The sequence below is a fragment of the Pseudophryne corroboree genome, chromosome 5 (genome assembly GCF_028390025.1).
Source record: "Pseudophryne corroboree isolate aPseCor3 chromosome 5, aPseCor3.hap2, whole genome shotgun sequence".
Taxonomy (NCBI): Eukaryota; Metazoa; Chordata; class Amphibia; order Anura; family Myobatrachidae; genus Pseudophryne; species Pseudophryne corroboree.
Genome location: NC_086448.1, coordinates 731,669,695 through 731,687,730, shown reverse-complemented (window position 1 = coordinate 731,687,730; position 18,036 = coordinate 731,669,695). Strand labels below are relative to the sequence as shown.

At 45.7% G+C, this 18,036-nt stretch overlaps 1 protein-coding gene across 1 annotated transcript in view; it reads left to right on the top strand.

Annotated features, from left to right (window-relative positions):
* CNGB3 (cyclic nucleotide gated channel subunit beta 3) overlaps positions 1–18,036 on the top strand; it is a 346,397-nt gene that overhangs the window by 10,759 nt on the left and 317,602 nt on the right. The window contains exon 2 of the mRNA XM_063924064.1: positions 8,378–8,440. Coding sequence (XP_063780134.1) covers positions 8,413–8,440 — 28 coding nt within the window. The 5' untranslated portion in view covers positions 8,378–8,412. The remainder of the gene's footprint in view (positions 1–8,377; positions 8,441–18,036) is intronic.

Below are 18,036 nucleotides of genomic sequence, written 5' to 3'. Positions count from 1 at the left end.
ACAAGTCCTCAATTCTGCCCTGTCAGAATGAAATATTAAATAAGGGCTTTTATATGATAAAGCCGCCAGTTCTGACACACGCCTGGCTGAAGCCAGGGCTAACAGCATCGTCACCTTCCATGTGAGATATTTTAAGTCCACAGTGGTGAGTGGTTCAAACCAATGTGACTTTAGGAAACTCAACACAACATTGAGATCCCAAGGTGCCACTGGAGGCACAAAAGGAGGCTGTATATGCAGTACCCCTTTTACAAATGTCTGAACTTCAGGCACTGAAGCCAGTTCCTTTTGGAAGAAAATCGACAGGGCCGAAATTTGAACCTTAATGGGCCCTAATTTTAGGCCCATAGACAGTCCTGTTTGCAGGAAATGGAGGAAACGACCCAGTTGAAATTCCTCTGTAGGGGCCTTCTTGGCCTCCCACCACGCAACATATTTTCGCCAAATGCGGTGATAATGTTTTGCGGTTACGTCCTTCCTGGCCTTGACCAGGGTAGGGATGACTTCATCTGGAATGCCTTTTTCCTTCAGGATCCGGCGTTCAACCGCCAAGCCGTCAAACGCAGCCGCGGTAAGTCTTGGAACAGACAAGGCCCCTGCTGGAGCAGGTCCTTTCTTAGAGGTAGAGGCCACGGTTCGTCCGTGAGCATCTCTTGAAGTTCCGGATACCAAGTCCTTCTTGGCCAATCCGGAACCACGAGTATAGTTCTTACTCCTCTCCTTCTTATGATTCTCAGTACTTTTGGTATGAGAGGCAGAGGAGGGAACACATACACTGACTGGTACACCCACGGTGTTACCAGAGCGTCCACCGCTATTGCCTGAGGGTCCCCTGACCTGGCGCAATATCTGTCTAGTTTTTTGTTTAGACGGGACGCCATTATGTCCACCTTTGGTTTTTCCCAACGGTTTACAATCAGGTGGAAGACTTCTGGGTGAAGTGCCCACTCTCCCGGGTGAAGGTCGTGTCTGCTGAGGAAGTCTGCTTCCCAGTTGTCCACTCCCGGAATGAACACTGCTGACAGTGCTATCACATGATTTTCCGCCCAGCGAAGAATCCTTGCAGCTTCTGCCATTGCCCCCCTGCTTCCCGTGCCGCCCTGTCTGTTTACGTGGGCGACTGACGTGATGTTGTCCGATTGGATCAATACCGCCTGACCCTGAAGCAGGGGTTTCGCTTGACTTAGGGCATTGTAAATGGCCCTTAGTTCCAGAATGTTTATATGAAGAGATGTCTCCAGGCTTGACCATAAGCCCTGGAAATTCCTTCCCTGTGTGACTGCTCCCCAGCCTCGCAGGCTGGCATCCGTGGCCACCAGGACCCAGTCCCGAATGCCGAATCTGCGGCCCTCTAGAAGATGAGCACTCTGCAACCACCACAGGAGGGATACCCTTGTCCCCGGTGACAGGGTTATCCGCTGAAGCATCTGAAGATGCGACCCGGACCATTTGTCCAGTAGGTTCCACTGGAAAGTCTTGCGTGGAATCTGCCAAATGGGATTGCTTCGTAGGAAGCCACCATTTTTACCCAGAACCCTTGTGCATTGATGCACTGAGACTTGGTTCGGTTTTAGGAGGTTCCTGACTAGCTCGGATAACTCCCTGGCTTTCTCCTCCGGGAGAAACACCTTCTTTCTGGACTGTGTCCAGGATCATCCCTAGGAACAGAAGACAAGTCGTCGGAACCAGCTGCGATTTTGGAATATTGAGAATCCAATCGTGCTGCCGCAACACTACCTGATATAGTGTTACACCGATCTCCAACTGTTCCCTGGATCTTACCCTTATCAGGGAATCGTCCAAGTAACGGATAACTAAAATTCCCTTCCTTCGAAGGAATATCATCATTACGGTCATTACTTCAGTAAAGACCCGGGGTGCCGTGGACCATCCCTACGGCAGCGTCCGAACTGATAGTGACAGTTCTGTACCATAACCTGAAATACCCTTGGTGAGAAGGGTAAATTTTGACATGAAGGTAAGCATCCTTGATGTCCCGAGACATCATGTAGTCCCCTTCTTCCAGGTTTGCAATCACTGCTCTGAGTGACTCAATTTTGAATTTGAACCTCTGTATGCAAGTGTTCAAAGATTTTAGATTTTAGATTTTAAAATCGGTCTCCCCGAGCCGTCTGGCTTCGGTACCACAATAGTGTGGAATAATACCCCGTTCCCTGTTGCAGGAGGGGTACCTTGATTATCACCTGCTGGGAATACAGCTTGTGAATGGTTTCCAAAACTGCCTCCCTGTCAGCGGGAGACGTCGGTAAAACAGACCTTTGGAAACGGCGAGGGGGATACGTCTCGAATTCCAATTTGTACCCCTGAAATATTACCAGAAGGATCCAGGGGTCTACTTGCGAGTGAGCCCACTGCGCACTGAAATTCATTGAGAACGGGACCCCACCGTGCCTGAACTTGTAAAGCCCTAGCGTCATACTGAGGGCTTGGCAGAGGCGGAAAAGAGTTTCTGTTCCTTGGAACTGGCTGATCTCTGCAGCCATTTTCCTCTCCCTCTGTCACGAGCAGAAAAGAGGAACCCTTTTGTCCGCTTGCCAACCAGGCCTGCGCCTGATAATACGGCGTCTTATTTTGAGAGGCGACCTGGGGTACATCCCCTCTTTTAAGGCAATACTTCCAAATGCCGTTTGGAATCCGCATCACCTGACCACTTTACTGGTATAATTGGACAACGCACTTATACTTGATGCCAGTCGGCAAATATTCCGCTGTGCATCATGCATATATAGAAATGCATCTTTTAATTGCTCTATAGGCAATAATATACTGTCCTTATCTAGGATATCATATTTCCAGTCAGGGAATCCGACCACGCCAACCCAGCACTGCACATCCAGGCTGAGGCGATTGCTGGTCGCAGTATAACACCAGTATGTGTGTAAATACATTTTAGGATACCCTCCTGCTTTCTATCAGCAGGATCCTTAAGGGCGGCCATCTCAAGAGAGGGTAGAGCCCTTGTTCTTACAAGCGTGTGAGCGCCTTATCCCCCCTAGGGGGTGTTTCCCAACGCACCCTAACCTCTGGCGGGAAAAGGTATACTGCCAATAACTTTTTAGAAATTATCAATTGTTATCGGGGGGAAACCCACGCATTTTATTTCTCAGATTCAGGAAAACTACAGGAAGTTTTTCCTCACCAACATAATACCCCTTTTTTTTTGGTGGTATTCATATTATCAGAAAAGTGTAAACTTTTTTCATTGCCTCAATCATGCAATGTGTGGCCCTATTTGGAAATCACGGTTGTCTCTTCACCGTCGACACAGGAATCAGTATCCGTGTCGGCGTCTGTATCTGAGGTAACGGGCGCTTTAGAGCCCCTATATGAGACGTCTGGACATGCACAAGCTGAGTAGCCGGCTGTCTCATGTCAACCACTGTCTTTTATACAAAGCTGACACTGTCACGCAATTTCCACAGTACATCCACTCAGGTGTCGACCCCCCAGGGGGTGACAACACTATTACAGACACTCTACTCCGTCTCCTCATCATTTTTCTCCTCATACATGTCGACACAAACGTACCGACACACAGCACACACACAGGGAATGCTCTGATAGAGGACAGGACCCCACTAGCCCTTTGGGGAGACAGAGGGAGAGTTTGCCAGCACACACCAGAGCGCTATATATATACAGGGATAACCTTATATAAGTGTTTTTCCCTTTATAGCTGCTGTATTGTTTATACTGCGCCTAATTTGTGCCCCCCTCTCTTTTTTAACCCCTTTCTGTAGTGTAGTGACTGCAGGGGAGAGCCAGGGAGCTTCCCTCCAACTGAGCTGTGAGGGAAAATGGCGCCAGTGTGCTGAGGAGATAGGCTCCGCCCCTTTCTCGGCGTCCTTATCATCCGTTTTCTTGTATGTTTTGGCAGGGGTTAAATGCATCCATATAGCCCAGGAGTTATATGTGATGCATTTATTTTAGCCATAAAAGGTTTTCTAACGATTTATTGCGTCTCAGGGCGCTGCCCCCCCAGCGCCCTGCACCCTCAGTGACCGGAGTGTGAAGTGTGCTGAGAGCAATGGCGCACAGCTGCGGTGCTGTGCGCCTACCTTTATCTGAAGACAGGAAAGTCTTCTGCCGCCGATTTTTCCGGACCTCTTCACTCTTCTGGCTCTGTAAGGGGGCCGGCGGCGCGGCTCCGGTGACCCATCCAGGCTGAACCTGTGATCGTCCCTCTGGAGCTAATGTCCAGTAGCCTAAGAAGCCCAATCCACTCTGCACGCAGGTGAGTTCGCTTCTTCTCCCCTTAGTCCCTCGATGCAGTGAGCCTGTTGCCAGCAGGTCTCACTGAAAATAATAAACATAAACTAAAACTTTCACAAAGAGCTCAGGAGAGCCCCTAGTGTGCACCCTTCTCGTCGGGCACAGAAATCTAACTGAGGCTTGGAGGAGGGTCATAGGGGGAGGAGCCAGTGCACACCAGGTGATCCTAAAGCTTTCTTTAGATGTGCCCTGTCTCCTGCGGAGCCGCTATTCCCCATGGTCCTTACGGAGTTCCCAGCATCCACTAGGACGTCAGAGAAATATATAATATCACTAGTACTGCAGCCGGACAGGTATATATATTTATTATGTAATGACGGACCTGCTGGACACTGTCAGCTCAGCACCGCAGACTGCTACAGTAAGCTACTATAGTAGTATGTATCAAGAAGAAAGAAAAAAAAACAAACCACGGGTAGGTGGTATACAATTATGGATGGACGAGCGACTGCCGACACAGAGGTAGCTACAGCCGTGGACTACCGTACTGTGTCTGCTGCTAATATAGACTGGATGATAATGAGATGAAATTAATGTATATATATATAATATCACTAGTACTGCAGCCGGACAGGTATATATATTTATTATGTAATGACGGACCTGCTGGACACTGTCAGCTCAGCACCGCAGACTGCTACAGTAAGCTACTATAGTAGTATGTATCAAGAAGAAAGAAAAAAAAAAACCACGGGTAGGTGGTATACAATTATGGATGGACGAGCGACTGCCGACACAGAGGTAGCTACAGCCGTGGACTACCGCACTGTGTCTGCTGCTAATATAGACTGGATGATAATGAGATGAAATTAATATATATATATATAATATCACTAGTACTGCAGCCGGACAGGTATATATATTTATTATGTAATGACGGACCTGCTGGACACTGTCAGCTCAGCACCGCAGACTGCTACAGTAAGCTACTATAGTAGTATGTATCAAGAAGAAAGAAAAAAAAAAACATGGGTAGGTGGTATACAATTATGGATGGACGAGCGACTGCCGACACAGAGGTAGCTACAGCCGTGGACTACCGTACTGTGTCTGCTACTAATATAGACTGGATGATAATGAGATGAAATTAATATATATATATATATATATATAATATCACTAGTACTGCAGCCGGACAGGTATATATATTTATTATGTAATGACGGACCTGCTGGACACTGTCAGCTCAGCACCGCAGACTGCTACAGTAAGCTACTATAGTAGTATGTATCAAGAAGAATGAAAAAAAAAAAAAACACGGGTAGGTGGTATACAATTATGGATGGACGAGCGACTGCCGACACAGAGGTAGCTACAGCCGTGGACTACCGTACTGTGTCTGCTGCTTATATAGACTGGATGATAATGAGATGAAATTAATATATATGTATATATAATATCACTAGTACTGCAGCCGGACAGGTATATATATTTATTATGTAATGACTGATGACGGACCTGATGGACACTGTCAGCTCAGCACCGCAGACTGCTACAGTAAGCTACTATAGTATGTATCAAGAAGAAAGAAAAAAAAAAACACGGGTAGGTGGTATACAATTATATATATATACAATTATATATATATATATTAAACTGGTGGTGATTAATTAAACTGGTGGTCAGGTCACTGGTCACACTATCTGCAACTTGCAAGTAGTACTCCTAAGCAGACAATCACAATATACTGGTGGTCAGTGTGGTCACAATGGCAGTGTGGCTGGCACTCTGGCAGCAAAAGTGTGCACTGTACGTTAAAATATGTACTCCTGCTCTCAGACTCTAACTGCTCCCCACTGTCTCCTCCACAAGTCAGATATACATATACAGTCACACTACACTTCAGCAAGTAGTAGTACTCCTAAAAATGCTCCCCAAAATTACTAAATACTGTGTCTCTCTCTACTCTAGTCTCTTCTCTATAAACGGAGAGGACGCCAGCCACGTCCTCTCCCTATCAATCTCAATGCACGTGTGAAAATGGCGGCGACGCGCGGCTCCTTATATAGAATCCGAGTCTCGCGAGAATCCGACAGCGGGATGATGACGTTCGGGCGCGCTCGGGTTAACCAAGCAAGGCGGGAGGATCCGAGTCACTCGGACCCGTGAGAAAAAAGCTGAAGTTCGGGCGGGTTCGGATTCCGAGGAACCGAACCCGCTCATCTCTAATTAGAATCAATTTAATTGTCAACCAAATGTATTCAATCACACTGAAATGTTTCAATTACATTACGCATTACATATAAGAAGTGTGTTTGGATTGTTTCTACAGCTAAAACCAACCGACTGTATTACAATTGTACAGTTTAAATCCTTTGAAATATCAAAACTCCCTTTGACCTAATTATTTAAATAATATATGTTTTCAAAATTTGGATATAACAACATCAAAGCAACTTGTATTAATAACAGAAGGTATACAATGATGTATATTTGGCCATGTGAATGGACAAATATTCTCTGTTAAGTGACACAGAATATATACAGTATGTACTATAGAAATAATTGGTGATATGTCTGCCCACTTTCCATTAAATTCTGTTTCTATGTAAATTTCCCAACCCTGGAGGGAATTTATTTTTAAATAAGGAACATCATAAGGAGGATGGTGAGTTGGTCCTACCTTGGTGGAGGGGAAGAGCTGCCGCTGGCCATGCTGCGGGGTCTCTGCCATCTTGCCACCGTTTGCCTGGTCACTGCCGCCTGGGTCCCGGCACCTGAACTATGCAGTTGATAGACGCCGGGGACTGGTGCATGCACAGTAGCTGCAACAGTACTGTGCATATGTAAAACAGAGGCTTCTACGGACTGCAATGGCTGAAGTCCATAGAAGCCAAATAGGTCTGACGAAGCAGGGAGTGTCTTCCGACAGGAAGCCATCTTTCTGCTAATCACAGACCAGTCTGGCAGTCCCGAAGGGAGGTATCATCTCCCAATGGGACTGACCTGTGTGTCTGTGACTGACAAATAGGACTTTTACCAGGGAGAAGGGGTGGCTGGGGGGCTGCGGTCTTGCAGCCCATACGTAAAACCCCCCATGGGTTGTTTGATGTTTTTTTTAATGATATCTGAAAGTCACTGCATTTTTAATAATTTAATTTATTTTTATAATGCAGTAATCAAAGCACCACGGTGATCAAGAAGAGCCCCTACCTCAAAAAGCGTTAAACCAGACAAAAGCTAGCTATAACAATGGTTTTGTTATACAGTATAGTGTCATGTAGTTTACAAGTGAGCTAAGTGAATTTAATTTTATTTGTTTTTAACTGGAATTGTTCCTGGTATCAAAGCAGCATCAAAACCCACGGGAAATAATTACTTGCAGCCTGTAACACTGACAGTGTCTCTCTGTGGTGCCCCAGCGATGTACTTTACATATGGACAGCTCAGTGAGTTACTGCAGAAGAACCAGGAGGAGAGTACTAATTGCAGGATTATTTTTTCAATGCTGTGTATTAAGAAGCATCCATACGGTTTATACTACATAAACCACTGCATCTTAATTGTGTATGAATACACATAAATGTACTAAACTACAACATATTTCAAATCGTTGTTGTACCTAAAGAACTGCTTTCGTTTGGCTGTACAGGTTAAAAGCTGTGTGTGTGATCTAATTATTTATTTTTCATTTATATTGCCACAAATACCAATGAAATGTAACTGCACTGTGTCAATGAAATTTATTTACATAGTCCAGTGATTTTCAAACTGTGTGCGTGGCACCCTGGGGTGCCTTGGGGCACTTGCAGGCATGCCCTGAGTTGGTGGTCCAGGATCAAATTATTTACATTCAATATAATAGACAAAACCAGTGCTAGTGGGTGGCTTCCCATCATGAAATATATGGACAAATAGAAGCGAATCCTGTCCCTCACCACATTATTGATCCTAAGGATGACATACTGTATAAATACAATTTACTTAGTTTCATATTTTTTTCTGAATTTCTCAATAAGAAATTTTTGGCCTAGGGGTGGCGTGAAAAAAAAATCAGATTTTCTAGGGCGTATTGACTCACAAAAGTTTGGGAACCACTGACATAGTCTCATTTAACTTTATTTATTTTGTTTTCTACTCAAAGGAAAAACAAGCACATTGGGAAGCAGTGGTTTGGCCATGAGAAAATTTAACTTCAAAAAGCAAGGTAGGTTTTATACTGTACAGTAACTAGTAAACTCTCTATCGGATGAGGGGTGTTATGGGTGCAAATCACTTAACTTTAAACTCTAAAGTAAATAAATACACCGAGACCTAGATTTCGTCAGAGAAACTAACAGCTATTTATTGAATGCAAATGATTATTATTTACAGATGTATGGTGGCAAAGAAAGGACAACCAAAAATCAGTCATTCTGCAATATCCAAACATAACCAACAACTGACATTGCAGGCAGAACACAAATATAAAACCCCTATAAACCACAAAAGGTATCCACTCAACTTCTACCTTGACTGTCCACCCATTTAGGTGATGACACTGCCCCCGTTGGGGTGGTACAGCCAGCTACCAGTTGACGAAGGAAGCAAATCTCAACTAAACAGTGGCACCTGTACTGGTGGCCTGCCGTTCTTTCCTGACACAACACAGCCAACACCAAAACCACAACAAACTTCAAAAGTGGGGTTGGAAGCCTGGAAACCAAGAGGCTTTGGCCTGTATCAACAATGGGTGTGGTTCGTTTTATCGACAGTATCTAGGTCGACAATGTTTAGGTCGACCACTATAGGTCGACAGTCACTAGGTCGACATGGATGGAAGGTCGACAGGGTTTCTAGGTCGACAGGTCTAAAGGTCGACATGAGGATTTTTAAAAAATTTTGGTGTCGTTTTCTTCGTAGAGTGACCGGGATCCCAAATTAGTGCACCGCGTCCCCTCGCATGGCTCGCTTCGCTCGCCATGCTTCGGGCATGGTGCCTTCGCTCCGCTACCGCTTCGCTCGGCACACTTTACCGTTCCAGTCGTAGTCCACGTGGATCGTTAAGTATGAAAAAATCCCCCCCCAAAATTTTTTTTTTAAAAACTCATGACGACCTTTAGACCTGTCGACCTAGCACATGTCGACCTAGAAACCCTGTCGACCTTCCATCCATGTCGACCTAGTGACTGTCGACCTATAGTGGTCGACCTAAACATTGTCGACCTAGACACTGTCGATCTTCAGACCGGATCCCATCAACAATACCTTAAACAAAAAAACAAACAACCACGCCCCTACACTGCTATCAGCTACTAAAACATTGAGATCAGCACCCATGCCAGACCCCATCCTAGAGGATTACACAACTTCTTTTCTTATTTCAAACATTAGGTTTCTTTTAGTTTGTTAAACATTAACAATGCCAGTGGAGACAGAGCCTAATCATGACACTAGTAAGTGTAAATATACAGTATACTGTATATAAAAATAGATTAGTCTTGTATTGCAGCTACTGTACCAAACCACAATGTATCCACTGCTTTACTTGGGTGTATAAGTGGAGGCCACAGGTCATAAACAGGACATAACTACTGTTTAACACATGTATGAATCCTTACAATAATAACAGCACTGCGATAAGCAGCCTTTTGCACAGCTTTCTCTGTCCCATGGAGAGAAAACTGGAGGGAGGCAGAGAAAGCTGTGCAAAAGGCTGCTTATCACAGTGCTGCCCTGTGATTACACCAGCTGGAGCTGGTGTTATGGGTATGACACTCAGGATCGACAGTGTCTAGGTCGGCACACATTCGGTTGACACCTATTGGTCGACAGTGACTAGGTCGACACAGGAAATAGGTTGTCACGGCCAAAGGTCAATATGAGTTTTTTATGTTTTTTTGGTGTCGTTTCCTTCATAAAGTGACGGGGAACCCAAATTAGTGTCATTTGCCATTATAAGTATGGGAAATGCAATGTGGGTTACTAAAAAAGTGACAATTAAAGGGTTTGGAGTAGTTTTTCACAAAAACTGTTCCAACAGCCCTTTAATAAATTTGAGTGATACTAAAATAATGTCAAAGAGGTAAATAAACACCCTTTTTCAAAAAAAAATTGTAAAAATAATGTTAATAATTAGGCCCCTAAGTCATCCCGGGTAAGTTTTATGCTGTAGGCCATGAACCATTTTCCTTGTCCTTCTTTGTACAGGCACTAAATGTAACACTTCTACACACAATACCCCATAATGACACTGTCAAAAAAGTTTTTTTTTTGGTGATTTTTGCAAATTTATTAGAAATTAAAAACTAAGAAATCACAAGCACATAAGTATTCACAGCCTTTGCCATGAAGCTCAAAATTGAGCTCAGGTACATCCTGTTTCCACTGATCATCCTTGATATGTTCCTACAGCTTAATTGGAGTCCACCTGTGGTAAATTCAGTTGCCTGGACATGATTTGGAAAGGCACACATCTGCCTATATAAGGTCCCACACTTGACAGTGCATGTCTGAACACAAACCAAACATGAAGTCAAAGGAATTGTCTGTAGACCTCCGAGACAGGATTGTCTTGAGGCACAAATCTGGGGAAGAGTACAGAAAAATATCTGCTACTTTGAAAGTCCCAATGAGCAAAGTGGCCTCCATCATCCATAAATGGAAGAAGTTCAGAACCACCAGGACTCTCAGACCATGAGAAACAAAATTCTCTGGTCTGATAAGACAAAGATTGAACTCTTTGGAGTGAATGCCAGGTGTCGTGTTTGGAGGAAACCAGGCACCGCTCATCACCAAGCCAATACCATCCCTACAGTGAAGCATGGTGGTGGCAGCATCATGCTGTGGGGATGTTTTTCAGTGGCAGGAACTGGGAGACTAGTCAGGATAGAGGGAAAGATGAATGCAGCAATCTACAGAGACATCCTGGATGAAAACCTGCTCCAGAGCGCTCTTGACATCAGACTTGGGAGACAGTTCATCTTTCGACAGGACACCCACCCAAAGCACACAGCCAAGATATGAAAGGAGTGGCTTCAGGACAACTCTGCAAATGTCCTTGAGTGGCCCAGCCAGAGCCCAGACTTGAATCCGATTGAACATCTCTAGAGTAGTGATGTGCACCGGACATTTTTCGGGTTTTGTGTTTTGGTTTTGGATTCGGTTCCGCGGCCGTGTTTTGGATTCGGACACGTTTTGGCAAAACCTCACCGAACATTTTTTGTCGGATTCGGTTGTGTTTTGGATTCAGGTGTTTTATTCAAAAAACCCTAAAAAAACAGCTTAAATCATAGAATTTGGGGGTCATTTTGATCCCATAGTATTATTAACCTCAATAACCATAATTTCCACTCATTTCCAGAACACCTCACAATATTATTTTTAGTCCTAAAATTTGCACCAAGGTCGCTGGATGGCTAAGCTAAGCGACACAAGTGGCCGACACAAACACCTGGCCCATCTAGGAGTGGCACTGCAGTGTCAGACAGGATGGCACTTCACAAAATAGTCACCAAACAGCACATGATGCAAAGAAAAAAAGAGGTGCACCAAGGTCGCTGTGTGACTAAGATAAGCGACACAAGTGGCCGACACAAACACCTGGCCCATCTAGGAGTGGCACTGCAGTGTCAGGCAGGATGGCACTTCAAAAAAATTGTCCCCAAACAGCACATGATGCAAAGAAAAATGAAAGAAAAAAGAGGTGCAAGATGGAATTGTCCTTGGGACCTCCCACCCACCCTTATGTTGTATAAACAGGACATGCACACTTTAACGAACCCATCATTTCAGCGACAGGGTCTGCCACACGACTGTGACTGAAATGACTGGTTGGTTTGGGCCCCCACCAAAAAAAGAAGCAATCAATCTCTCCTTGCACAAACTGGCTCTACAGAGGCAAGATGTCCACCTCATCATCATCCTCCGATTCCTCACCCCTTTCACTGTGTACATCCCCCTCCTCACAGATTATTAATTCGTCCCCACTGGAATCCACCATCTCAGATCCCTGTGTACTTTCTGGAGGCAATTGCTGCTGGTGAATGTCTCCACGGAGGAATTGATTATAATTAATTTTGATGAACATCATCTTCTCCACATTTTCTGGAAGTAACCTCTTACGCCGATTGCTGACAAGGTGAGCGGCTGCACTAAACTCTCTTTCAGAGTACACACTGGAGCGAGGGCAACTTAGGTAGAATAAAGCCAGTTTGTGCAAGGGCCTCCAAATTGCCTCTTTTTCCTGCCAGTATACGTACGGACTGTCTGACATGCCTACTTGGATGCGGTCACTCATATAATCCTCCACCATTCTTTCAATGGTGAGAGAATCATATGCAGTGACAGTAGACGACATGTCAGTAATCGTTGGCAGGTCCTTCAGTCCAGACCAGATGTCAGCACTCGCTCCAGACTGCCCTGCATCACCGCCAGCGGGTGGGCTCGGAATTCTTAGCCTTTTCCTCGCACCCCCAGTTGCGGGAGAATGTGAAGGAGGAGATGTTGACGGGTCACGTTCCGCTTGACTTGACAATTTTCTCACCAGCAGGTCTTTGAACCTCTGCAGACTAGTGTCTGCCGGAAAGAGAGATACAACGTAGCTTTTAAATCTAGGATCGAGCACGGTGGCCAAAATGTAGTGCTCTGATTTCAACAGATTGACCACACGTGAATCCTGGTTAAGCGAATTAAGGGCTCCATCCACAAGTCCCACATGCCTAGCGGAATCGCTCTGTTTTAGCTCCTCCTTCAATGTCTCCAGCTTCTTCTGCAAAAGCCTGATGAGGGGAATGACCTGACTCAGGCTGGCAGTGTCTGAACTGACTTCACGTGTGGCAAGTTCAAAGGGTTGCAGAACCTTGCACAACGTTGAAATCATTCTCCACTGCGCTTGAGTCAGGTGCATTCCCCCTCCTTTGCCTATATCGTGGGCAGATGTATAGGCTTGAATGGCCTTTTGCTGCTCCTCCATCCTCTGAAGCATATAGAGGGTTGAATTCCACCTCGTTACCACCTCTTGCTTCAGATGATGGCAGGGCAGGTTCAGGAATGTTTGGTGGTGCTCCAGTCTTCGGCACGCGGTGGCTGAATGCCGAAAGTGGCCCGCAATTCTTCGGGCCACCGACAGCATCTCTTGCATGCCCCTGTCGTTTTTTAAATAATTCTGCACCACCAAATTCAATGTATGTGCAAAACATGGGACGTGCTGGAATTTGCCCAGATGTAATGCACGCACAATATTGGTGGCGTTGTCCGATGTCACAAATCCCCAGGAGAGTCCAATTGGGGTAAGCCACTCTGCGATGATGTTCCTCAGTTTCCGTAAGAGTTTGTCAGCTGTGTGCCTCTTCTGGAAAGCGGTGATACAAAGCGTAACCTGCCTAGGAACGAGTTGGCGTTTGCGAGATGCTGCTACTGGTGCCGCCGCTGCTGTTCTTGCTGCGGGAGGCAATACATCTACCCAGTGGGCTGTCACAGTCATATAGTCCTGAGTCTGCCCTGCTCCACTTGTCCACATGTCCGTGGTTAAGTGGACATTGGCATAGGCGTGCGCAGCGCATTTTATTAGGGGGTGCACCATCGAAGGGGTGTGTCTAGCACCGCCTTTTGGGTATGTCTAGCACCATCTATTGACGGTCAACGCAATATAAAATATTCACTCTTGTACCAATCCTAATAAAGCAGATACATTGTCAGATGTTCTGGTGTGCACCAAACAAACACCCCTGATTGCACTCACTGCAATTACAGTGCTCCTCCTCAGCCTGGTCTGGCTCCTCCTCTCTTTCCCCTGCAAGCTGCAGCAACTTACTTACAAGTCAGTCACTCACTGACACTGACAGTCGCAGACTAGTACTGCTGCTGCCGGAAAAACAAGAGATGTGTCAATGCTGCTGCGGACCGCCTGCCAGTATTGAATTTGTCTTCCTAAGAGGAACGCTGGCTGCATGCTGCTCTTCATCAGTGGCTGACGTTGGCATAACATAGAAGGAGAGAGGTGGGCGTGTGATGGGTGGGCGTGCAAGCAGCATGACGTAATCACATCACATTACGCTGTTTTTGTACATGGAGGTGGAGTCGGGAGATTGAAAGCCGGTGTCAGTGGCACCCTTGATTAACCCAGGCGTCCGGTCAGTAATGCAGTCCTGACAGGGTGCAGCGAAGAGGGGACAGTAATCAGCCTGCTCGGTGATCGGTGCATCAGGCATGTGAGATCGGGGTGCCAGACATTAGGGGGTGCCTGTGCGCACCAGGCACCCCCCCTGCGCACACCTATGGACATTGGGTACAACTGCATTTTTTAGGACACTGATGACTCTTTTTCTGAGGTCTGTGTACATTTTCGGTATCGCTTGCCTAGAGAAATGGAACCTAGATGGTATTTGGTACCGGGGACACAGTACCTCAATCAAGTCTCTAGTTGCCTCTGAATTAACGGTGGATACCGGAACCACGTTTCTCACCGCCCAGGCTGCAAAGACCTGAGTTATCCGCTTTGCAGCAGGATGACTGCTTTGATATTTCATCTTTTACGCAAAGGACTGTTGGACAGTCAATTGCTTACTGGAAGTAGTACAAGTGGTCTTCCGACTTCCCCTCTGGGATGATGATCGACTCCCAGCAGCAACAACAGCAGCGCCAGCAGCAGTAGGCGTTACACTCAAGGATGCATCGGAGGAATCCCAGGCAGGAGAGGACTCGTCAGACTTGCCAGTGACATGGCCTGCAGGACTATTGGCTTTCCTGTGTAAGGAGGAAATTGACACTGAGGTAGTTGGTGGTGTGGTTTGCAGGAGCTTGGTTACAAGAGGAAGGGATTTAGTGGTCAGTAGACTCTTTCCGCTGTCACCCAAAGTTTTTGAACTTGTCACTGACTTCTGATGAATGCGGTCCAGGTGACGTATAAGGGAGGATGTTCCTAGGTGGTTAACATCCTTACCCCTACTTATTACAGCTTGAGAAAGGCAACACACGGCTTGACACCTGTTGTCCGCATTTGTGTTGAAATAATTCCACACCGAAGAGCTGATTTTTTTTTGTATTTTGACCAGGCATGTCAATGGCCATATTCGTCCCACGGACAACAGGTGTCTCCCCGGGTGCCTGACTTAAACAAACCACCTCACCATCAGAATCCTCCTTGTCAATTTCCTCCCCAGCGCCAGCAACACCCATATCCTCATCCTGGTGTACTTCAACACTGACATCTTCAATTTGACTATCAGGAACTGGACTGTGGGTGCTCCTTCCAGCACTTGCAGGGGGTGTGCAAATGGTGGAAGGCGCAAGCTTTTCCCGTCCAGTGTTGGGAAGGTCAGGCATCGCAACCGACACAATTGGACTCTCCTTGGGGATTTGTGATTTAGAAGAACGCACAGTTCTTTGCTGTGCTTTTGCCAGCTTAAGTCTTTTCATTTTTCTAGCGGGAGGATGAGTGCTTCCATCCTCATGTGAATCTGAACCACTAGCCATGAACATAGGCCAGGGCCTCAGCAGTTCCTTGCCACTTCGTGTCGTAAATGGCATATTGGCAAGTTTACGCTTCTCCTCAGACGTTTTTAATTTTGCTTTTTGGGTCATTTTACTGAACTTTTGTTTTTTGGATTTTACATGTTCTCTACTATGACATTGGGCATCGGCCTTGGCAGACGACGTTGATGGCATTTCATAGTCTCGGCCATGACTAGTGGCAGCAGCTTCAGCACGAGGTGGAAGTGGATCTTGATCTTTCCCTATTTTACCCTCCACATTTTTGTTCTCCATTTTTTAATGTGTGGAATTATATGCCAGTATCAATAGCAATGGCCTACTACTATATATACTGCGCACAACTGAAATGCACCACAGGTATAGAATGTAGATGGATAGTATACTTGACGACACAGAGGTAGGTACAGCAGTGGCCTTCCGTACCGTACTGCTATATATACTGGTGGTCACTGTGTCAGCAAACTGCACAACTGAAATGCACCACAGGTTTAGAATCTAGATGTATAGTATACTTGACTACACAGAGGTAGGTACAGCAGTGGCCTTCCGTACCGTACTGCTATATATACTGGTGGTCACTGTCAGCAAACTGCAAAACTAAAATGCACCACAGGTATAGAATGTAGATGGATAGTATACTTGACGACACAGAGGTAGGTACAGCAGTGGCCTTCCGTACCGTACTGCTATATATACTGGTGGTCACTGTGTCAGCAAACTGCACAACTGAAATGCACCACAGGTATAGAATCTAGATGGATAGTATACTTGACGACACAGAGGTAGGTACAGCAGTGGCCTTCCGTACCGTACTGCTATATATACTGGTGGTCACTGTCAGCAAACTGCAAAACTAAAATGCACCATAGGTATAGAATGTAGATGGATTGTATACTTGACCACACAGAGGTAGGTACAGCAGTGGCCTTCTGTACCGTACTGCTATATATACTGGTGGTCACTGTGTCAGCAAACTGCACAACTGAAATGCACCACAGGTATAGAATCTAGATGGATAGTATACTTGACGACACAGAGGTAGGTACAGCAGTGGCCTTCCGTACCGTACTGCTATATATACTGGTGGTCACTGTCAGCAAACTGCAAAACTAAAATGCACCACAGATATAGAATGTAGATGGATAGTATACTTGACAACACAGAGGTAGGTACAGCAGTGGCCTTCCGTACCGTACTGCTATATATACTGGTGGTCACTGTGTCAGCAAACTGCACAACTGAAATGCACTACAGGTATCGAATGTAGATGGATAGTATACTTGACGACACAGAGGTAGGTACAGCAGTGGCCTTCCGTACCGTACTGCTATATATACTGGTGGTCACTGTCAGCAAACTGCAAAACTAAAATGCACCACAGGTATAGAATGTAGATGGATAGTATACTTGACGACACAGAGGTAGGTACAGCAGTGGCCTTCTGTACCGTACTGCTATATATACTGGTGGTCACTGTGTCAGCAAAGTGCACAACTGAAATGCACCACAGGTATAGAATCTAGATGGATAGTATACTTGACGACACAGAGGTAGGTACAGCAGTGGCCTTCCGTACCATACTGCTATATATACTGGTGGTCACTGTGTCAGCAAACTGCACAACTGAAATGCACCACAGGTATAGAATGTAGATGGATAGTATACTTGACGACACAGAGGTAGGTACAGCAGTGGCCTTCCGTACCGTACTGCTATATATACTGGTGGTCACTGTGTCAGAAAACTGCAAAACTAAAATGCACCACAGGTATAGAATGTAGATGGATAGTATACTTGACGACACAGAGGTAGGTACAGCAGTGGCCTTCCGTACCGTGCTGCTATATATACTGGTGGTCACTGTGTCAGCAAACTGCACAACTGAAATGCACCACAGGTATAGAATCTAGATGGATAGTATACTTGACAACACAGAGGTAGGTGCAGCAGTGGCCTACCGTACCGTACTGCTATATATACTGGTGGTCACTGTCAGCAAACTGCAAAACTAAAATGCACCACAGGTATAGAATGTAGATGGATAGTATACTTGACGACACAGAGGTAGGTACAGCAGTGGCCTTCCGTACCGTACTGCTATATATACTGGTGGTCACTGTGTCAGCAAACTGCACAACTGAAATGCACCACAGGTATAGAATCTAGATGGATAGTATACTTGACGACACAGGTAGGTACAGCAGTGGCCTACTGTACCGTAATGCTATATATTATATACTGGTGGTCAGCAAACTGTGCAAAACTGAAATGCACCACAGGTATGGATGGATAGTATACTTGACGACACAGAGGTAGGTAGAGCAGTGGCCT